Here is a 24631-nt window from a genome sequence, read left to right on the forward strand (position 1 = left end):
GGTGTGAGTTCGGGTGGTAGTAGACACAGCCACTGGCCATTCCAGCAAGTTTCAGGGTTCAGGGCCTTGTTTCGCCCGACTGTCCCTCACCATCAGCCTATCGAAACTCCATGTTCGGCCGACCGAACCTCCATCGTTAGCCGACTGACGCAGGCTACAGTGAAAGTCCCGAGAGTAATTTTTCTCCCCATCGTTTCAGCCAACCGACCATGTAGGTCAACCGGCTGATCCTGCCTTGTCAGCCGGCCGATGAAGGCCCATAAGCCGGCTGATCATTCCCTTTGACCTGTATTCACTTGACCCTCTTTAAAACGATGTATGTTGAGTTGTTTAGATAATTCTGATGGGCTAGTATGACAGGTGTGGACACTGGAACTAGGTGGTATGACCTAGTTGACCTTGGGTTCGGGCAAGGACACGGGTAACAGTTCGGACCCACGGGTTCAGGTCGTTACAGAAAATCAGAGAGGCATAGAATATGTACCTATATATGCTGATTTGCAAAAGTACCCAAGATGCTAATTAGTATTATGTTATGCTAAGTACCTAATTTTTTAACATGTTAAGTACCCAACTCGTTAATAAGCTTAAGATATGAGATTAAAATAACGTTTCTTTTCTTGTTGAGGCTAACTACCCAATATTTTTTAAACATGATTGATTAATCTAAAAACTGATTTTTTTTTTGGCAAGAAAATTGCATTAACATAAATCACAATCAATCAATACATTCAAGTTCCACAATGTCCATCGAAGAGGATGGAAAAGATGAAAGAAAATAGACTGACTCTTTAACTCTCATAGCATACTGGGCTAACCAATGAGTCGTTTTGTTTCCCTTTCTATGAGTGAATTTGATTGAAAAGTTGACTCTCCGAGAGAGCGGGAGCTGGATATCTTCAATCATTTGCATCATTAAAAGAGGGCAGTTCTGATTGCCCAGAACCATATCAGTCACCCCTTTGGCATTCATCTCAAAAATCACTCTATGAAAACCCTAATCTTCAACCCTTAGCATAGCGTGTCTGAGTATGAGGGCTTCCCCGAGTGTAGGGACTGAAACATACTTTAAGAAGAAAGTAGAGGCCACCAACAACCATCCATTATGATCTCTAATCACCAGACCACCAGTAGCTTCAGCGGGAAAGGCATGAACAGCAGCATCCACATTAACTTTTAAAACACCAAAAATAGGTTTAGACCATTTGATATTCAACCGGGACAAACTCATCGGAGACATAGCTCGATCAGAAAAGGAGGAAGAAGGGAGAGCTTTAACAAACTCCCAAAAATGACTCACAACAATGTCAATAATCCTTTGTTCCGACCACCAAACCTTCTCATACAACATAGCATTCTTAGCTTTCCAAAGATACCAACATATGGAGGCCGGCAAACCTATCAAGAACTCCTTGTCTTTATAATTGTTCCATATCTGATTCAAGTCCATCCATCATGCTAGCCAAGAACTACCTCTGATAGCAGCAACCTCCACTCTCAAGGGGCTACACTTCCAAACCATAGCAGCTGTTGGACAATCACAAAGTAGGTGTTTAATAGTTTCTATATGAAGACCACACACCATACACGACCCAGAGTTCACAAAACCTCTTCTTAGTAAGGTCTCCCTAACAGCGACTTTTTCATGGAAGCACCTCCATACGAAGCGTTTTATTTTTGGCTTAGCAACCATTCTCCAAAGTTTGGGCTAAAAATGGTGAATCTCTCTATGACAACTACTTTCGATATCATTAAATAAAACACCTCGAGTTGGATGCTTTAACTGAAGAGCCACCTAATAAGTAGATTTGACTGAGAACTTGCCGCCCGTAGAGAAACCCCAAATTTGCCTATCCTCTTGTACAGTCTGATGGAGTTGAATCTGCAAGATAGAACGAACATCCTTCGCTGTAAAAATTTTAGAAATCAGTCTCTCATCCCACCGAATAGGATCCTTAAGAATAAGGCTTAAAAGAAATATTCCTAGGAATCCAACTATCTTTCCAACAATTGATCTCTCTACCATTGCCAACGTTCCACAACAGGCCTTTCTCAAGAACTCCTCTAGCTGCCAAATCTCAAGAACACCTCAATCAATCTAAAAACTGATTGATTGAGCTACATATATGCTTTGCATATTTTGCCATCATTTTAGTGATGGAGGACAAAAGGGTGGAATGGATGTTTGATTTGGCATGGATTTAAGTCGAACACGTGTGATTGTTTTGATGGCTTGGTCGCATCGTTTATTTGAAAGTTCGGACTTAAATTTAGTTAGAGTTAGGTTTGAATTGAGGTGCCAATGATTTGAATTTACTTTACTTTTAATTTTATTTTTATATATTTTAAATATGTTTTCACTTCCTTTTGTTTAAATATTTATTATTTTAAATTAATAATTTGAAATTTTAATTCCTAAGAATTTCTTTGTAACTATTTAAAAATTTATTAGAGAATTTTTTATGCTTAGAAATAATCTAACTCAAAGCTCACATTGAGTCAAAGGTATTATTGATTACATATATACATTTTTTTTTTTAAATCTATATACACATTTTTTTTTTTTGAAAAGGTATCTATATATACACACACTTGTGTATACTTCCCTATTCTTTGTATATAGACACATGTATGTGTGTGAAACAGTGAACAGATTTTTTTTTTTATGACAAATTAAACTGGACTGTCATTAAAAATTAAACTCGACTGTTATGAAAATTTATTTTAATTTGACTGCATTTAAAGTTCAGGATATAAATGACGTTTCCCCTATATTTTTGAACCCGGTACCTGTTCAAGCCCAAGAAAGGGGTCAGTGTAATTTAAAAGGATTCAAAGCATTGAAGGCAATAAAGAATCATAAAACTTTTTTATTCGATATGTCTTTCTTCTCCTACCAATTTTCACCAACACTATTGTCCTATTCTGCCAAACTTCTTGATGAAATCTTTATTATATATATATATATATATAGGAAGAGAAAATTTATCATTAATTAGTAAACTCTCCATCTTAAAGTAGGTCTCTTCTTTATATTTTTGAAATGTTTCAAATTATTCAAAATTAAAAGTCACATCTTTAAAAATAGTATTTTCGTTTCTTAAATTTATTATATGACTGAAATCCATGCAATGCAAGGGTAAACAAACCCTTGATTCATTATTGTGTCAAACTTTTTTGGAATGAATACAAAACTATTCTTATATATATATATATATAGACTAAGAGAATTTTTAAAAAGAGCTTGTCCCCAGAAAGAATTTCTCAAGGAGTAAAGAGTACGTACATATCTTTCTCCTTCTGCTGCAAATTTCCAACTCTAATCTCTCCCAAAAATCCCTCAAGTTTCCGTCACGCCATGTCTTCAAGAAAACATCAATCCACAATTCCTTCAGAGAAAGAAAAGAATGCATACTACTTGTTCAAAGACAAAGAAATGCGCGACATTACATCTGTTAGCCTCCCCAACAAAAAATTCTTTATTTTTTTATCTTTGTTTTTGAGCTTCTGGTTTGTAATTGTTCTCTTCTTCTTCCGTCCACAATCCTCAAACTCAAAAGAGGTGTTACGCCCCGTGTGTGAATCATTAGGAAACATATCGGTGTACATGTACGATTTGCCTCCAAAATTCAATCTTGGCCTACTCCAAGACTGCCAGCATCTAAACGTGTACACAGACATGTGTCCGCACGTAGCCAACCGCGGCCTCGGACAACCACTTGATCCGCAGATGATGAAGACGATGATGAGGACGACCGGATCATCAATTACCCCTATCAGGAGCAGCTGGTTCGCGACTCATCAGTTCATTGGAGAGATGATCTTCCACGCACGAATGGAGAACCACCCGTGTCGCACCATGGATCCCGAGCGAGCCAACTTGTTCTACGTCCCGTTCTACGGCGGCCTCCACGCGTCCAGCAAGTTTCGCGAGCCGGATCATGCTGCCCGCGATGCCTTGGCTCTGGAATTGGCCGAAATCGTTGGCCGGCAACCGTGGTGGCAAAGGCACCACGGGAGGGACCACTTCTTGGCACTGGGAAGGACTGCTTGGGACTTCATGAGGACCACCAGCGGCCCAGACTTCGGAGCCAACAGCCTCCTCAATTTACCACTTGTACGAAACATGTCGGTGCTGACCGTAGAGAGGCACCCATGGGAGGGATCCAAATTAAACCAGTACGGTATTCCGTACCCCTCCTATTTCCATCCCTCCACATCTGATGAAATGGTGGAGTGGCAGAACAACGTTGGCCGCATCCACCGGCCCCACCTCTTCTCATTTGTGGGAGCCCCACGGAAGGGCGTGGGGAAGGCCGCTATAAGGGACGACATGATAAGGCAATGCGCGGTGTCAAGTCGGTGCAAGCTCTTGAAATGCGGTCAGGGAGCGAGTAAATGCCATGAGCCCACGGAGGTGCTGAAAGTGATGATGAGGTCTCAGTTCTGCTTGCAAGCACCCGGTGACTCCTTCACTCGCCGATCCACCTTTGACTCCGTGCTGGCGGGTTGCATTCCAGTGTTCTTCTCCGAGCACACGGCGTATTCACAGTACACATGGTACCTTCCTGGTGATCCGACTACCTACTCGGTGTATATGGGCGGAGGAGACACAGACAGTGCTAATGATGGTAATGCAAGAGTAGACACAGACATAGAAGAAGAGCTTCTGAAGATACCGAGTGACACCGTGCAGATAATGCGGACAACTGTCATAGAGATGATTCCAACGCTCACATACAAAAATCCCAATTCTAGTATTGACTATGGATTCCCGGATTCTATTGACGTTGCACTAGCTGCGTTGATGTCTAGATTACGGGATGTGACAACCTCAGAATTAATCAGCCAGGTTAATTAACATATGTTTGTGTGATGACGGATGTATGCTCTTCTTTGTTGGAATGGATTTTGTATCAAGGCCCCTTTATAGTCCATATAGAACCTTGTGAGTAGTCATAGAAACCTTGTATGAGCCTCACCATATGATAAATCTACGTTGATTCTTGTCAATAGTCGGTAACCTGACCTTTGCAATTAATAAATTTATTCAAATTACACAATCAAATGCATTCAAATTACACAATCTTAAGCATGTGGGGGCTTGGAGCAATACCCAATGATTGATTGTGTTGTGTTTAAAGGGAAAAAGTAAAATGTTGTTCTTTTTCTTTGGAACTACTTTGAAGATTGTTTAAAGTTATGTAATGTTATAAATCCCACAATCACTTTATTTTTTGAATTAGTAAAATCAAAATCAAAATCAGAGCATATAGATCATATTCTTTAAGCAATCATAGTATACATGTTAGCATGGATCTTGTTTTAAAGAAACAAGATGGACAATAAGTTAACTAGACAAATTAAACAGATCGAGCCAAGACAAGACCATCGACATATTTAGGAACGTCAATATGTGTAACATGATTTAGGAGTTGTGAGCCGGCAAATATTCTCATATTTCTAAACATATTTAGGAATTTAAAATTATTTTCAGAACATAAAGAAAAGACATGTTTTGGGCAGATGTGTAACAATCAGTTTATATAAGAGGAGAAATTATTATATGGTCCCAGTTAATTACAAGCAGCTGCTGCGTATATTATAAACCGATGTAAAATGTTCTGCAATCATTCACAATCAAGAAAGTATGCACAATTGCACATTCACATGAGCCGACACACAATAATATTGAGTTATAATATTGGCATTTGTTGCACCATCAACTCTGAAAATATTTTTGCTAAATTACTTCTTCAGATTCAGTGAAGAGAAGACTTTTAAGACATTAAATTTTCAATCCTTAGATGAAGAAAAAAATCCTTGGAGCTAAAATGAGCCCCAGCTCATCAACCAAATATAGTCAATGTACGTATATTATAATAACTAGATTTGCTGGTAATTAAATATTGGTCAAGTCATTGCGCAGCAATAAGTGACACCAGCAGCACAAAAACAATAAAATTAGCTGAACCACCAACAGGTCATGTTGAACCATGCAAGTTCTCAGTAGGTTCTTATGTTGCGTGTGAGGCTCAAAGTGTGCTCCTAAGGGTTAAAGTCAGAAATTTACAGCAAAGTTGGCTAGCTGCTCCGAGCTATTAAGACTCGAGCAAATATTCCTATTTGTTACGGCCGATTGGGGCCTTGTACATAGTCTTGCCTAACATGATTTGGGGAACTGCAGAGAGCAAAATAGACCCTCTCATTGGCTCCCTCAGTTCGACCTTAATTCAAAGGCACTGCTGAATAAATCCGAGTACTATTTTTGTGATTTTGTTGTTAGTGAATAATGAGGTACGGAAAAATTATGATCGAAAGGCCTAACTAACTGCACTTGTATATAATTTTTAGACTAGTGCAGGAGACCAAATCAAATACATTAATTTGAATAATCTTGGTTGTCTAACATCAACTCCAAAAGACAAAACGAGAAACAAGTCAGTTCCAACCCATCTAAACAAATGATAGTATATATTATATATGTTACTCTCTTTAAAACTGGTTTGCGCCAATACAGAGTATATCCCACATAATAATAGATTTCAGAATGCTGTCTTCAATATAATCTAGCAATTAATATATTGCTGTAACTTCTCTCAGTCTGCATAACTTGGAGAAGGAAGTTTTGAAAACACCCTACCTAATTGAATTTTAGGTTACGAATGAAATAAATCATAGAATCATGTACATTAAAAAAGGATTACAATTATTCAATTTTGTTTTTAGCGTCTCTAATTTCGCAATCTATGGCAAAATGTTGCATAGGTCTCTTCTTAAGTTCATCCAATTTTGTTTTTAGTGTCTCAAATTTCGCTGTTAGCATCTACCACTACTTTGAAGCAATTCAGTTTTTAAATTCTTTATTCTGTTGTCAAGCAGAATCCGTAACTCGAGAGACAAAAATAAGCAACAAGAATACACACCAACGAGGTTCATATAAACAAGGCATTAGCTTTGAGCCTTGACAGATACAGGGGCGTCCTATGAAAAGCATAAGCACGCGACAAATAGGAAAGGAAACATCAGTGGCTAATGAGGCCTAAGTTCTGATGCTTGCATGCTGAGTACGAAAATGCTGATTTGCCATAAGTACCAAAGAAGATGCTAATATTAACTACTCAAGTTGTTGACATACCACGGTGACTCTATGCTGAAGCGACCATCAAAAGTCCTCATTTGTTGTCTTCTTCAACCACCTCGGTAGAGTTGTGCGGAACAACAGCAGATAACTTTGTGTCTTGTGAAGGTTTATCCTCCGAGAGATAGGAGCTTGGAAAGTAATAAGTTTAAAACTTTAGTACTTAATATGTTTGATTCAGAAAATTGATTGACATAAAGTAGGTATACCTTAGAGACGATGCAAGTAACATGAGCAACATAGGGACATTATGCACAATAATAAACGGGACACTACTCAATTACCCAAAATAATAGTAATAATAATAATAATATATCACACTTCTTGCATTGGTTCATGAAGTCACCAAATAGGGTGAAAATTATGTTGTGAAATTAAATGGAAAACACAATAAAGAAATCAATTTTTTTTTTTTTTTTTGACCAAAATAAAGAGATCAAATACACACACACAAAAACGCACAAATTTTACTTGATTCACCCAAAATCAAGGATACGTCCAAAGGTTGCAGAGATTTTCATTACTATGATTAAAAGTTCAAAATGAATAAATACCCTCGCATTAAAGCAACATAACAAGTGCAGAAATTATCAAAAAACCCTCCAAAAAATTCAAACTTAATTGGATCCGTGGAATTGAGACTTAGTGTGATACCCCTCGAATCCGAGACATGGGTTGATCAGGCCCAAACCCAAACCCAAGAGAATATCAAACAATTAATATATAAACGAATACAGCATATAAAAAATAAAATACAAAATAGAATCAAGCTGAAATAATTACTAAATATAAAATCCTCCAAACTTAAAGATTTATAAAATCCAATTCTTTAAAACCTCCAAGAGTACAATTCAGAAATCCATCTAGTGCACTCCTAAATCAAATCCCAACTGAACATAAAATAATTGGAAATAAAACCAAATCTAAAACATGGAATGAAATCCTATGTCGTCGGTAGAGTGAATGATAGTCTCTGCTCAGCATGATCAAGCCTAAGACTGGAACCGTCCGATACTTGAAAAATATAAGAGTGGGTAAGGCCCACGAACAAGTTCTAATTTAACTGTAATCCATCCAGTGGCCCGATACGCAGATACATCCTAGATATCTCACAATATTTATCTAGTCCATAAATACATATATATCCACACTAAGGGGCATTCACTGGATTACGAAGGGGGTCTCAACCTGAATAGAAGCAACATGCAAAAACGCACCCAAAGGTGGACATGAATACCTAGACCTAACATGGTATACCTCCACCTATCATAGCCAGCTACGCATCCACTGCATATACGCATCCTAACCAACGAGCCTGAGACTCAAGTTCATCTCGTGGTACCATAACCATATATATAAAGTTCGTCCGAAACCAGAGTATATCATTTAATTCTTCATTGATCTGACATACGATTTATAATCCAATTAGTCACTCAACTTATTCAGTTGATATGACTTAACTACAAACAACAATTAATTCATGTGGTCACTCAATTACTCAGTTGATCTGACTTAAATATAAGTATGATTCAAATTTTACAATCCATTCCCTTATTCCAATAGGGTAGGTCTTAACGTTTTGAGCTAAACCACCCCTAGTATGCCACCGTCCATATCGGTGCATATAATCCACAACATCCAAATGATTGACAAAATTTAATAAAATAATTCAGCAATTATAATTCAACACATAACTCCAGATAATTGACAGAATTCAATGAGACAATTCAGCAATTATAATCCAACATATAACTCCAGATAATTAACATAATTTATTTTAATAATTCTTCAATTAAAATCCCAGGGGACATAATAAAATCTAGCATGTATAAGACCCTATTATGCATCCAAAACAAAATTTAGAAATCTTACTCCAGCCATTTAAGTTGCTAAAATAAGTTTAAACAACTAAATACTTTACATCCGTCAACAGTGTGCGACATTGCTTGCAACTTCCACACTGTGTAAACCATTAACATATAGAGATAAATTATGCATGGTGGGTTCTAATATTGTATAATATCATGTTTAGAGTCCATGCTACAGTCCGTTAAACTGTTTACACAAGATTAAACAATTTAATCCTTCCTATCCGTTTAAGCATGCAAAGTTGCTTATTTTTATACTGTTCTTTCTATTTGCAATACAAATCAAATTATGCAATTAGAGAGTTTAAAATCACATGAAATTACTTTTAAAATTTTTAGTCCAGTCCTTGAAACAATTCAGAATCCCAAACACATCCAAAACAGTACCCAAAACAGTTCCGGAACGCGTCCAAACAAAGCCCAACAAGGGAGCCTGCTCTCTAAACAACATAGCAGGTTCTAAGCACCATGAAGCCGGCTCCCTAGCCCTTAGAGCCGGCACTATGAAGAGGGGAGCCGGCTCCCAACCTCCTGGAGCCAGCTCTCTCCCTCTTTGAGAGTACTACTCCACTTCTTGCTCCATTTCCGACCATCTGCTTCGTCTCCGGCCTTTTCCTACCCTTCTGTTCTTCCTTAAAACTAATTTTAACAGTCTAATATAAATTCAGTAGCATCCCAATGTTTTGTTTACAACAATTGAAATTAATTACAGTGATTAAAACCGCTACTGATTCATTATGCGTTAACATAGAACATGGACTTCAAACTTGTAAGAACAGTTACAGATTACATTTAAACACATACAGATGATCAAGTTGATATATAATAAGCACGCAAGATTCAATCAATAATTAATTAAAACCCTAGAGACTATCTAGGTGCATAGAACACAGGCCAACGGGATAGAGAAAGAAAAGAACTTGCATGTGATTTCAGTTATGAAATCTCTGCGTCGTCTCTAAGTTTCCGGCAATACTGAATACTGTCAAGCCTTCTACTTCTCCGGCTCTACTCCCCAATCAACTTCCTTGGTCCTCTTTGTTTTGCTTTCAAGCCGCTCTCTACTTCTCTCTGCCTCCAGTATGTGAATAGGGTTCTTAACAAAACCCTTGGCAGACCTCTACTGTTTTATTTATAGCCTTAAGAAATATATCAACCCTAATTCTAATTTAATTGTAGAGATGGAAAACAAACAGTTCCTTACATCTCTAAGGCGGCTCTATTAAAACGTGACCTTAAAGAGAACAAAACCCTAAAAGCAATTGGAACAATTAAAACGAGTTTAATTAAACAAACCAATTAATGTAAATAAACTAAACAAGACAATTTATTCATTCAATGAAAGAAAATAAAAACATAATTAATAACACAATTAATCAATTAATTCAAATAATAAACACAAATAAACAATTAAACAAATAAAAATGCACTTAAATAATTTATTAAAATACCAGAACTATCATTTTAAAATTAGGGGTATTACACTTAATGTGCAGTATCTATCAAGCTCCACACTACCCATCAAATTACTGCTCCCAAACCACTCATTTAATTCAGGTTGTCAAAGTCTTTGCAATTACATTTGTAAATCAAGTTATAATACTAAATAGGGTGAAAAATCAGGCAAACCTTAGGAATTAGAGAAATAACATTAACAATAACTTCCCCAGCAGTTTATTAGAACTAGAAAAAACTTGAAACAACTTCTCTCACACCATCAGCAGCAATATGCCATGTCTTCTTGAAAAATAAAGTGCTAAAAACATTTGGACTTAATCATTAATAAAGAATATTGTCTCCTTAATCTCCTCCTATTTAACTTCCAAACCATCCGCATCTCATGCTCATCAGAAGAGTTATAAAATGATGCCATTCAACTTTCTGGAGCCCTTATTCTAACAAATTAAGCAATTCCCAATAAAAAAAACAATCTTGTTAGAAACCTAGGCAAGATTATCAAAATGTTAGTATTTCAGGACACAATATTTGCCTCCTTTTTCTGATTCAGTTTCGTTAGGTGTTCGATTAATTAAGGTGAGCCCTGGTTTGGTATCAGAAAGCAGATGTTACTTATGGCCTCCTTCTGCCATAAAGTGCTTCTAATTTGTATATTAATGCAGGAATACATTAGCTCGAAAAGACTGAAAAGAAAAAAAATACAGTTCCAAGAATATATATGTACATAGTACATACTTACATCTACACAAATACCAATATCTAGGTTTCTTACTTTAATATCTCTGTCCATAATGCAGAGCAGAGGATGTTTGATTCATTAGATTTCAGCATACCACCATCAGCATAGAGTAACCCAGTCATATTTTGCTGTAACTTCTCTTGGTTTGTACGGTGTGGAGATGCAAATGTTCCACACAGCACCCTATTTTGTCTGTAAAATCATGAAGTACTATAGAGAGAAGAACAAAGGCTGATTTGAATAGATGGTCAGGTCCTCTAGGCTGGGGAGGTTATCATTACAAGTGAAATATAAATCCAAAATCACATAAATTTCTCAATTTGAAAATTTGAACAAAAAACTAAATTTAAATAAAATTAAAGATTGTTTTATTAAAATGACCCAACATGACACGCAAAAATGCTTACAGCTTTAGTTTAATTCCCCCAAATTATCATGTAACAATTTTACTAACACACTTACATGCCCAACAACGGACATGATACACCTGAGTACCAAAAAAATTTTACTTACCGATTTTGTAGCCCCCAACAAGCCATGTTGCTACAACCACCATGGTCACTGCTCCTTCTCATGTCGAACCAGCAAGCGTCACTCTAGCAGTAATGCTGCTCATTTCAGTTAGTGTCAGCAGATGCAACACACTGTGCACGTCTTTCCTTAAGTTCATCCAATTTTGCTGTTAGTGTCTCCAATTTTGCTGTTAGTGCATCTACGTCTGCTTGAACCATTACAATCTCTTCATCCAGTTTAGCAGGGGCAGGGCCATTTGAAGCAGCACTTAGAAGGGACTTCTGATCCATTGATGCATTGTCGGTCTCCAATTTCTTTACCCCAGGATCATTCTTATGGTCATCAAGTTCACCAGCCAAGGGCGTCTCTCTCTGGTAGAGGGTAAACTCCACCAGCCAAGGACCACTCGCTTTCTGGTACAAAAATTAAGGAGTTTGTTTTTGTTGGGGAATTTGGATATTCTTATTTCCAAATCAAGTGTTACATAACCTTGGAGTTTTTTAAACTAATTTAATTAATAAGAATATAACCGTTTTAGTACACCATCATGTCATAGACTAGGAGTTTGGCATCTAACGCAAAAATTTAAGACACCCAACGTTTTCCACTCTAAGGAGTTTGTTTTAGTACATCATCATGTCACATGCTAAGTGTTTGGCATCCAATCCAAATGTTTAAAACACCGGACATTCACCCAATGTTCTCAACTCTAAAGAGTTTGTTTTAGTACACCATCATGGCACAGGCTCATTTGGCATACGACTACAAAGTTTAAAAACACTCGACGTTCTTGACGGGCCAGAAAGCCGGACATTCATCCCAAAAGTTCACCGAACATTCTTGTCAAAGCCGGACTTTCCTTAATGCAGTACTGACATAGTGAGACCAGGCCTCGTTTCAGAGGATTGTTATGGGCAAGAAACTTGAAGTTCGATTCAAAAGTTTAAACTATTAGGTGGTGTTGTCCATCCTTATAAACCAAGAACCCACTCTATTCCTATATCAGTTTTAAAAAATATAATAAAATTCTTTGTACCATAATTTCTCTAATTTTGCTACTAATGAATCTACCTGTGCTTGAAGAATAATGATTTATAGGCCCAACTCTTTAGAGAAGAGTGGAGCCGAACCATATGCATGTGGTTCGGCCCCACTCTTCAGTTGAAGAGTTGGGTCAAAGTAAGCATTGTTCGTGCTTGAAGCTTTACAATCATTAAAAGGATACGGATATTCTCACGAACAGCTTTTGCTCGTTCATTAGCGAGCCTCTGAATTAGGTGAGCAATATAACATGCTTTGCTTGGATAATATGAATCATTGGGATAATATGAGTCATCAAGTCCACCAGCCAAAGACTCTCTCTCTAATATAGGAAGAATCTAATAAGCAGTCAAAGAATCAAGAGTTACTTTTAATGCACATTCAGAAAGAAACTTAGGTGAAGCATGCTTTCTGAAGATGAAATTCAATAGATTTATATTCTGATGACTTTTCATTCATGTAGTACTTTATGAAGGGTATAAGCAGAATGTTGAGTGTAAAATCTAAGGAAACTGTCCATCGGTTCAATTTTTTTATTATTAATAGCCAAATGAGTCCGATGAATTTTAATTATAACCGATAAATCTTACTTTTGAAATGATTTTCTCGTTCTAAATCACTTAAACTTTCATTTATACCCTTGCTAAATTAGATATAAAATTTAGGCTTAAACTTTTATTTATATCTTTAAAAAATTGCATATAAAAATTAAATAAAAATATATATATAATATTTTATCGACTTTTTATAGATTTTTTTCTTCTTCTAAAGGTGTGAATTTTACACAAGAATTTTGAATTCAATTTTTTTTCTTGAATTTTTTAATTTAATTTAAATTACATTAATTATTATTTAAACTCATAATGAAACATTCGTTAATGAACTAAAACTTAAAGGAATGAATAAAAGAAAAAGATGCTTTATTTTATTTTATCATATATGCATTTTGCTAATAGCCTAATACTAAATATTAGTATTATATAGGTTAAGTAGGTTTTGAAATCTTTCTTACAGTATTTGGTATTTAAAAGATGTTTTTGTATTATTTTTTTCTTTAGTTGGTAAGAAAACATACGTCAACACCCAGATACTCGATATTGCTTCAAAACTTTGAATTCTCAACCTCTTAGAAAGTTGAAATAGGAATATAGTTGTGGACAGTTTGTTGAGTCATTTTTTAATGCGAGCAATCTGACCAGTTGTCGTAGGATTTTAAAATGATGTTTATTGTTATACGAAATACTTTCAAATTCTATCAATGACAAAGAACTGAAATTATATTTTAAAATCCAAAAGTAGTCAAATTAATCCCATCATTCAAAGACAAGATTAAAGATGTAAAAACTAATTTAGATTGAAAAACAATGTTATCAAATCAAACAAGAAAATTAATGGTCTGCTTGATTTGTAACTCTAAAAAAACATTTATCAAGAATTCAGATAATAGAAATCTGTTATAAGAAAAGATAGTTATCTGAAAACATGTTTTTTATAACTAAATTTACAACAATTTTTTAAAAATTGAATTTTTTATTTTCTACAAACCAAGCAGACCCTAAGTTTGGTATAACTTGGGACTTATCTCAAAGAAAACTCAATGAATATGAGCAACATAGTGGCATTCCTCACAATAATAGGTTGAATCTTTCAGGAATCTTCTTTTCTCGCAAATGTCACAATAGTATTCGGAGGAGTCGTCATCATCCGAAAGGTCTTTGATGGGAGAATCAACAAGAGAGAGTGAATGTCGGTGAGAGCTATGTTTGAATGTAGGCGGCAATGTCGGAACACAATGCATACAGAGGTTGAAATTGCATGGCAAACAACAGAAGAAAGGGTAAAAGGAGGAACGGGAACACTTCATGCACTGAATAGGGGTAAGACCTCTACTTTTTATGAAAGCAAAAGGGTGCCTGTGAGTTTCAAGTTTCACAGTGGGCCTCAACGAAGCACATGCAATGTCCATTGAGAATCCTTCCATTCCGCACTCCTCACACCAGTACCTAAAGCCACGAATCCCATCTCCACATACGCGGCATGTTGCATCATCATTCCACAACTTGCAGTCGAGGACGAGAGGATGATGCGGATGAAAGGGGTGTCTGGTCCGTACTGCTCCAATTCTAAGCATGACTTGTGCAGCAATAACTTGCAGTCAGGACAAACAAAGTTCGTATCCTCAAAGGCTAGCCCACAGGCAGAACAGCAAATATCAAAATTCCGTTGGACATTGCAAGGAATCAAGGGATGCGGGTGGTTCCTGGGAGTTTCACAGTTTATAGTAGTACTAGGCATCAGGGAAGCACACTTTACATCCAGAAAGAAGGCGCACTTGGAACAGTGGTAACTGAGACGTGGATGCTCTCCACAAACATTACATGAAAAGTATTCTTGATCTTTAACAATTTGAGAAGGTGAGTGAGTGAGGAGGGTGAGGGAGTGTAATGGGTGAAACGGATGTTGGATCTCCTGCGGGAGTTGAGCACATGATTTATCGAGGAAAAGCGCGCAACCGTAACAAGCATAGATGGTGCCCTTGATGGGGAGCAGACAGGCATGGCAGGAATATTCAATACTCTTATTGTTGTTATAACAAGGAATCAGATGATGTGGGTGAGTCTGGTGGTGGATATATTTTGTGTAGTTTTTGGTGGACTTGAGAACCAGAGAAGCGCAATGAATGTCCAGGCTAAATTGACAGTGGTAACAGTGGTAAAGAAAGCCCTCGCAGCTCACAGAGCAGGCAAAGCAGGTGAACCTACCTGATTCGTAAGGCGAATCAGCCAAAAGAGTGAGGGGATGTTCCTAGTGGAAGGGGTGTTGGATCTTTTCCTTCAATTCAGCGCATGATGTGTCGATGTAGAAATTGCATCGATCGCAACCGTAGAAATCACCCGAGATGGGCTGATTGCACACTTGGCAACAACAACCTTTAGCATGATTATCGTTGTACAACGTTAACAGATGCTTGTGCCTGAATCGATCAAAGTTCGTCTCTCTGCTATGCATTCTCTCTCTTCTTTCTATTGACTTTTTCTAATACAAACACACTCTAGCCACCCTCCTCCAATAATACTTGTTATCGGTGGTTGTGTTGTTCCTATCGACTGATCATTTATGTTTATGCACTCTCTCTCCTTTTTATTGATTTTTGGTGTTTTTTTGGTATATATGCTCAGCCTGTGACCTCCCTTGTTTATAAAACTACTATGATTTTGATTGACCAACTAATTCTCTTCCATTTGAAAATAAAAAAATAAAACAATTGAGAACCAAGTAAGTTTTTTGATTTTTTTTATTTATAAACATAATAGTAAAGTACAGTAACACATCCGGAAGTTTGTTAAAAGGACACTCAGGTAAAGTTTGCTTATTTTAGGATAATGACACCTCCTGAAGTTTGATACATCTACCAAAGACACTCCAATGGTAATAAATTAACATTTTTACTCTTTGACTTTTATATTTACTAATTTAAATGCTGAAATGATCTTTTTAACCTCATATTCATAACAATTTTTTTTCCTTCTTTCCTCTCTATTTTCTCTTCCTCAACCTTTAACACCAACACACATTGTCACACATATACACACATACTGTCACACAAATACACAGACACATGAAAAATGAAAGTGGAGTATTTAAATATTGTTAGGGCTAAATCATAACAAATGTCCTAATGCATCCAACAACCAAAATCCATATTTTGTAGATATAATTTTTCTAGTCTCATAAAATTTGGCAAACACTGCAGATAGGAGGGATTTGACATAAATATTGGAAAATTTAAAACCAAAGCCAGAAAAATTACATCTATAAAAACAATGAAAATTTCAAAACAACTGGCATCATCAAACCAACCCACCAAGTTATTTGGAGAATTTAATAACCATAAAATGGTCAAAAGTTAAAACTTGGTTCTGCTCAAGGAACACATCAAAGTAACTAGAGTTATTAACCGAAAAAAATATCAAATAATTGATGTATTATTTATTAAATAAGTATGAATGCATCATTTGTGTGAGAGTATGTGTGTATAGCTACAGATGACTCTGTGCGCAGTGAAAGTACACCTTTTAAAAAACACCAATAGAATCCAGACATAAGTTTGGCATTACATACATAGCTTTAGAAAGGAATCCTATAGTAATTTCTTTCACAGGAATCTCTTATAAATAATACAATAACATATAATGTTAAAAATTGGACTAATTTTGTTTTATTTTTTTATGTTTTCCCTTTTTATTTATTTTTTCGATAACCAAGTGTTTTTCCCTTTCTCTTCATTGCATAAGCCACTACAACAAATGGTGTTATTTCCGATCCCAAAGGGCATTGTAAAAGCCAAAAAATAGTGTCGGAAAAGGGTATTAACGATCCCAAATAGGGTATAATTCTGTGCAGCTCATACGCATAGATACCGTGTGACTTTTTCTTATGTTCATTTGAGGATTGAATATATTCTAAGACCACTTCCAGTGCTTATAATTCTGTGCAGCTCATAGGCATAGATACAGATTTGCTTCTTGAGGTTTTTTGTATTTTGGCACAATAGGTGGCCTAGTCTTCTAGATATGTCTCTCCCCTAGCTGTTATTGGAAGGATAGTGGAATTGGTGATTTTGGCTTGTTATAGAAACCTTACTTAAAAGTAAAATAAAACCACATCCAGTGTGGAATAATTTAGCCATTTCTCAAAAGAGTGTTTTTCAATAATATATATATTGAAAATAATAACATATATATTTTAAGAATAAACAAATAAAAATCAAGTGTCATAAGCAAATAACTATCTTTTGAAAATATCTTGGATATATCAATAACATAATATATATATATATTGAAAATAATAACATATATATTTTAAAAATAAACAAATAAAAATCTAATTAAATATAATGTTTATTTCATCACCATGTTTTGTAGATGGTTTTTTTTTTTTTTTCGAATGGTAAAGATGAAATAGCATATATATAAAAGAAAGTTACAGCCCAAAAGTTAGCCCAATGCTAACCAGATACAGCACCAACTTATAACCGGCCCAGGGCCCAAAGATACAAGTCAAACAAATTACAAGACCGTTACTGGTCATCCATTCCGGTAAACATGGAGAAATCTCTAACAACTGCAACCTCAATTGCAGAGCTAAATGTGAGGGTCCGGTGGTTCCGCCGGTGGTCGGATGTGTGACTCAGGTATGTTACATTCTGCTGCGATTCTTTTTAAATTCATCAAATTTTCTTACAACAATCAAGTACAAAACAACTTATCAACTTGGATGTCACTAATATGTAGCACGCGACTCTCTTTAATTTCGTCAAATTTTGTTGTTACTGTCTCTAAATTTTTTTCAGTGCATCTACCTCTTTCTGAAGCATTATGAGCTCTTCATCTAGTTCAACAATGGCAAGATCATCTGTTGCGGCACTTAATGCCTTCTTAGCTGTTGACACATTTTTAATCTCCGCTTCCATTACCCCTGCATCATTCCCATCATTAGGTCCACCAGCCAAGGACGATTCTCAAATCATGTTACACATTCATTAATCACACTTCAAATACCCAAAAATAAAATAATAATTTTTTTTCAAATACAACCAAATACAGAACAACTTACAGATTATGTACAAAAAATAAATGCATTATCAATAATTTCGGAGTAAGTGCATATGCAGACACGGCGTTAAGGCCATGACCAAATCCATGAATTACTAGAATTAATCAAGTGGGCATGATGTTAAATCTGTGGTAAGAATTTTATTGGGCCGGCCCAGCCATATGTGATCCAAAATTTCAGATGAGTCCTGCCCCAACTGCAGCTTTAAGAGCTTAAACATCATATCAATTGAACCTCGAGGGAATAATTTTTTACTGTCGTGGAGGTCGGGGGTTCGAATCCTCTTGACAGCTGAAAGTTCAAATCACTTTGGCCCTTAAACAATTTTATTGGTAATTGTCCAGTGCATAAGGGATGAGGGCATGTAGGACCCTGGTGGTGAATTATGGCCAAGATGTAAATAGCATCAAATTAACCTTGTTTAATATTGATAAAAAGAACGTAAACAAATACAAAAAATATTATATTTGAGAAAGAGAGGATTTGCTCGTATATATCATGATCAAACGTACCCGAACTTATCTTTTTGTCAATGTCCATGCAAGAACTCATACTAACAATTAATTTAACCAAATGAGTTATGGTCTATTTGGATGTCCCACGATAATGAAACAAATCTGTGTTGTTTAGCATTTGAAGTTGGTATAATTATATTTTGAAACTTGAAGTTGGTATACATGAGTCACTCAAAACCATTAAAGAAATTAGCTAGAGATAATTGAAAAATGGTGATTTGAATTCTGTCAAAAACTGTAATTCTTTCTAAAATAGTTATCAAAAAGAATTTCTGAATAAATAAGTAGGAAATCATAAGATAGTTTCTATATATGGTATTTTATCCATTTAGCATGATGAGATTATATACAAATTATGACACCCATAAAAATAAAAGTAGAAGTCAAATTGCCAAACAAAAGTAACAAGCTTGGACCCTAACAAACAACATTAAATGTAGGTAACCAAGAACAAAACTCTTTCCTCATCTTTTAATATATATATATATATATATATATATATATATAATCGTTGGCAGGTCAAACAAATCTAGAAATACGTATAAATGCGCAGGAGAAGAAATATATATATATAATCGTTGGCAGGGCAAACAAATTTAGAAATACGTATAAATGTGCAGGAAAAGAAATATATATATATAATCGTTGGCAGGTCAAACAAATCTAGAAATACGTATAAATGTGCAGGAGAAGAAATATATATATATAATCGTTGGCAGGTCAAACAAATCTAGAAATACGTATAAATGTGCAGGAGAAGAAATATATATATATATATAAATGCGCATGGACTTGGGCGCGCACACAAAGAGCAGGGGCTGACCTCTTCAAGTTGGATGAGTAAGGTTGACGCACCCTGAAGTAATGTTGCATGGTTTGCTTCAGAACATGCCAGGTCAAAAAAAAAAACACACACACAGTTTCTGGCATTAAAGTTAGCATGCTTTTACGATAAGCAATCTTTCTCTCTATTACACACAACACAAACACACGAACTTTAATAAGAATAAATTAGCTACATCACGCCTAGCTAAATTCACTTGACAGAGTTCATTACCATTCTTCTCCTCTGTACTCTTTTATTTCCTCTTTCGAATTCTTTTCCCTTTAATCACAAGTCTCTCACAATTAATAATGAATAAATCTTTCCAATACTGATAGCCAAAAATTAAATATATAGAGCTAAAACTATCACAATTATTGTAAATGGAAAAAGTATGGGCTAACAAGAGTAAGATAGATCACAAGTCATGATCATTGACCGGACATAACTGAATAAGGGCATATAACAAAATTTGATCCAAATTCTATTTATATTACTAACTAAAATTTTTATTAACAAGTTTTTTTTTTTTTTTTTCGATTGCTTTAAGATTTTCAAGTATTGCCTAAAGACATACTCCGTATTAACCAAAACATGTTGAAAAAGTGTTTTATAATATTGGGTTAATTACAACGATACCCCCTGAGGTTTGATGTATTGACAGTCATATACAACTTATCTATTTTTTGGACGATGACACCTCCTTAAATTTGATAAAGTTAACAAAGACACCCCTAAGGGTCCAAACATGCCTTTAGAAGATGTGAAAAGACGAGAGTGCCCTTAATATTCAATTCATTTTAACCATAAAATATTAAACATTTTAAAAAGACTAAAACACCCTTATATAATATCTGTTGCACAACCCCAACCACCCCACCCTCCATCACCTTCTTCTGTCTCTTCATCCTCCACACCACTATAACAAAGCTCCACAACAGCCACCATTGCTCTCTATTGTCCACCACCATGGCCGCAAACCCCATATTCTCTCTCTCTTTCTACAAATCACAAACCCTAATTTTCACTATATATATATACACACATACATATATTATGTATTTTGGGGATCCGACCACTGTTGCCACCATTTCTCCGAGCTTCCTTGAATTGATCAACCTTCTTCTCTAACTTATAACAATTTAGGGGCATCTTTTTCACCAAAATACGTCGATTTCGAACCCTAGGGTTTGTGGAATTTTGTGAATCAATTTGGACTGATTTGATCTTTATCGGACGGTAGAACTTGGGGTTTTTGCGGTGGCGACCCACCCCTCTTCTTCTTCTTCTTCAACGACCCCAAAGACCCACCGCTCTTCTTGTTTAACCACTTCTTCTTCTTCGTCAACGAAAACTGTAACTACCGGCCAGAAACAGAAGACGGCAACCACTAACCAACGAACCAAGTGGCACGAAGCTAGAAACACCTGCGCCGATGTATGAAGTAAGAAAACGATCGGTGATGAAGCTAGGGACACAACACAGGGCGACGACAGCAAGGAAACTCCGGCAATAGCAAAGAATGAGGTCGCGGCACGAAGAAACAAATCGAAAATTTCACGATCTGACAGACAACTCGTCGATGATGAAGACGCCAACACACAGAGACGTCTTCAACTACTGTACTGTCCCCCCGATTACGATCCTCCAAATTGGGTCGCAAGAAAAAAATACAACCCCGAATCAAAAATATATATCAAGGGCTGGGCAAACCCAAATCACAATCACTTTCACAGACGGTAATCGATTTCTGTTAATCTTTTACACCCCCAGTGATGGCGCCGACGAAGCACAGAGACCACCAATCAACACCAAGCACAGGCGGCAGCTTTGTCCTCTCTCTTTTTCGTCGACATCAATTTGGACTAATTTGATCTTTAATGTATCTCGCAATAGCATTTTCCTATGGGCAATAGTGTATATATATAAGGGCAAATTTGACTTTTTATGAGTTCTGATATTTTACAATAAAAATGAATTAATATTGAAGGGCAATATTGTTTTTTCGAATGTTTTAAGGGTTTGTTTGAATTACAATTATCACAGGGGGTGTCTTTGTCCAAAAAATAACTAAGTTGTATATGACTGTCAATACATCAAACCTCAGGGGGTGTCGTTGTAATTAACCCTAATATACTACAAGAAAGTATACAATTTTACACGTTGTATTATCGTCCAATCAGGAAAGGAACAGAATTTTTTGGTGCAATTTTAATGTACATTTGTAAGAAATATATTTGAATTTTTAATACTTTAAAAAGGATCACAAGTATTTCTTTCTTAAACCACCTTCAATTACCATGAATAGCTAACTATAAATTGAAATTTCGAAAAAAAAAAAATTAGAAGGCCAACTTTAATTTTTCAATACAAAATCATCGTTAATAACTATATACATTTACCATTAATATATATATATATATTTAGTGAGATTCATCATCCTATTTGCATAAATTAAATTCTGTAACTACTGAAGTCCGTTATTAAATCATTATTCTATATGGTAGTATATGAGAATGTAATATATATATTTGCATGTCAATACAATGGAGAATTATGAAAATTCTTAATATATATACAAAACGTCATGTGATGAACTCACCACCTCTCTCGTATAAATTAAATTAAATTTGATAAGCGCAGCAATTCGGTCCTATAGCACAATTACATGAGTAATGGTTGTAAATGCCAAATATATTTCTTTATTTTCTCCCACGTAATTGGATTTTGTTTGAGTAAATTTACTTCTCTACATTTTACCTAGCTATAACCATGAAAACACAATCCAGGAGGCCGTTAAAATTTCGAAATATGGATCAACGTTCAAATATAAACTCCATTTTTGGGAAACTAATATCTCAAATGCCACTTTTTATATACACTCCATAAGCTGAGGATAACCAAACGGCGGGTGGTGAGATAACGGCGGAAGGAGAGGAACGGTATAGCTACTAGTGTTGACATGCCGTCCAATCAGACAGCGTTAACGGAATCCTTTCCTTCTTCAACGGCTTCTGCTCCGCCTCGGCTTCAACGTCTCTCTGTCTTTTCCGGCCGCCGTCCACGGCGGCAGTTGTGTCATACGACTTCCCGACCTCGAGTGGAAAGTTGACAATAGCTTTGCTTCCACGCATCTTGAATGCGGCTCTGTCGTAAGCTTTGGCAGCTTCAATGGCGGTGTCGAATGTCCCGAGCCAAACTCTGGACCCGTGACGGTTCGGATCTCGGATCTCCGCCGCGAACTTGCCCCACGGCCTTCGACGGACACCTCTGTAATGTAACCTTTCCTCTGTATTCAAAGCTTTCTTTACAGACACAACTCTCGATGGCTGAGTCGACTCAGCGAATTCCAAAACCTCAAATTTCTTCACCGGAGCCAAATCGATCTTCAACGAAGGCATGGGATCGTTGAATCTCAACTCAGAATTCGATTCAAAGTCCAAAATTTTCGACTTTGGACTCGTGAGATCGATTATTTGGGGTTTTGATTCGAATTCAAAGAAATCATTTTCAATTTGCTCGAAAGTGAACGAATAGGGAATAAAATCGAATAAATCACTGGTACTCACTTCGTCACAGCCTGAGGTCTGTGAACAGAGTGATTCAGATGCAGAGCTCAAAAGATCAAAATTTGCGCTACTGGTGATAGAATCGATTGAGTCGGAGACGAAGCTCGAACTGTCGATGGAAGAGAATTCACCGAGGAGGTGTTGTCTGATGAGCTCGAGAGCTGAGATTTCGTCTAGTGTCGACATTGTCAAAGTTCTCAAAGTTTTAGATCACAAATGTAGAGAGAGAGAGAAAGAGCAGAGTAAGAAGATGTAAACTGAAGCTGAATTGTTTGCAAATCTAGAGGGAGAAAGTAGATGAAGAAATCAAGAGAGAGAATTTGAAACGGGAGAGCTCTGGTAGTGGAAGAATGAGTAGGAATGTAATGTATATAATCACTATATAGAGAGAGAGAGAGAGAGAGAGAGAGAGAGAGAGAGCGGACGTACGAAAGTAGAAAGAAACATCGTCAACCTTGAGATTTGGATATTTGAAGACAAAAATTATAGATGGTTGGCATTCAAAGGTAACTTTACTATTCGTCAGGTTCTGTTTCTAGATGTAAATAAAGTATAACGTTGATGCTTCATCTAGAAACCTATTTCGTGGATACTTCCAAACAGTGCACGTTTGGATAAAATCATTTTAGTAGTATTATTTGAAAATAAAAAATAATAATAAAAAATTTAGGAGTATTGTATTATTGAGGTCACTATGATACCTTGTGTGTGCAAAATTTTGTTTTTTCATATAAAAAAATGAGTAATGTCAAAAAGAAAAAAAAAAAATATATATATATATATATATATAATTAAAGTGAGTTTCACGTAATCAATTTTTTTTCATTTTGATATTTTTTTGTTCGCGTAATCAAATTAATAAGTTGTGAAATTTAATGACTCGATCGTATTGATTATCAATACGAATTAGAATTGGTATTCTAATTTTTTTTAGTTTTAAATTTTATAGTTTAAATAGTTCCATAGATTTCATAGAGGATTATCATTGATTTTAGAAACTATTCCATACATGCACCGATAAAAAAAAATAGTAAGAACTTCCTAAAATTTCGACTGTCATTATAAATGGTTGTAAAAAGGGACTTCAAGAAATTAAAGCATAGTAGGATCAGTTTGGCAATCACAATTATTTTATACTTTTACTTTGATTTAAAGTAGAAACAATGTTTTCGATTTAGGGCATGTTCAATACTATTTCGAAATTTGTTTGGTAACGTGAGAGCATATTTGGTAAAAAGTGTTGTAAGTTTAAAATTTTGAATGGTTAGTTAAAAATGTTAATTTAGAATAGTTTTTTTTTTTTTTTTTTTTTTTTTAAATTAACAATGTTTTGCTGTGCAGGAGTAAA

The 24631-nt window shown here is 35.8% G+C and overlaps 2 protein-coding genes and 1 pseudogene across 2 annotated transcripts; 1 reads left to right on the top strand and 2 right to left on the bottom strand.

Annotated features, from left to right (window-relative positions):
• Positions 1-3276: 3276 nt before the first annotated feature.
• Positions 3277-5015, top strand: LOC132302363 (probable xyloglucan galactosyltransferase GT17). The gene has a single exon (XM_059799201.1). The coding sequence runs from the start codon at positions 3359-3361 to the stop codon at positions 4859-4861; it is 1503 nt and encodes a 500-aa protein (XP_059655184.1). The 5' UTR covers positions 3277-3358; the 3' UTR covers positions 4862-5015.
• Positions 5016-11823: 6808 nt separating this feature from the next.
• On the bottom strand, positions 11824-15791 carry LOC132305449 (uncharacterized; annotated as a pseudogene).
• A 6547-nt stretch (positions 15792-22338) lies between these two features.
• On the bottom strand, positions 22339-23729 carry LOC132302364 (ethylene-responsive transcription factor 5-like). Its single transcript, XM_059799202.1, has one exon. The coding sequence runs from the start codon at positions 23467-23469 to the stop codon at positions 22666-22668; it is 804 nt and encodes a 267-aa protein (XP_059655185.1). The 5' UTR covers positions 23470-23729; the 3' UTR covers positions 22339-22665.
• Between the last annotated feature and the right edge of the window lie 902 nt (positions 23730-24631).

The sequence above is a fragment of the Cornus florida genome, unplaced genomic scaffold, assembly GCF_030987335.1.
Source record: "Cornus florida cultivar Cherokee Brave unplaced genomic scaffold, ASM3098733v1 CherokeeBrave_3.0.0_Hap2_Chr04, whole genome shotgun sequence".
Lineage (NCBI taxonomy): Eukaryota > Viridiplantae > Streptophyta > Magnoliopsida > Cornales > Cornaceae > Cornus > Cornus florida.

Excerpts from the sequence above, each read along its gene's own strand:
- LOC132302363 (XM_059799201.1), top strand. The coding sequence starts at position 3,359 with ATGTCTTCAAGAAAACATCAATCCACAATTCCTTCAGAGAAAGAAAAG.
- LOC132302364 (XM_059799202.1), bottom strand. The coding sequence starts at position 23,469 with ATGTCGACACTAGACGAAATCTCAGCTCTCGAGCTCATCAGACAACAC.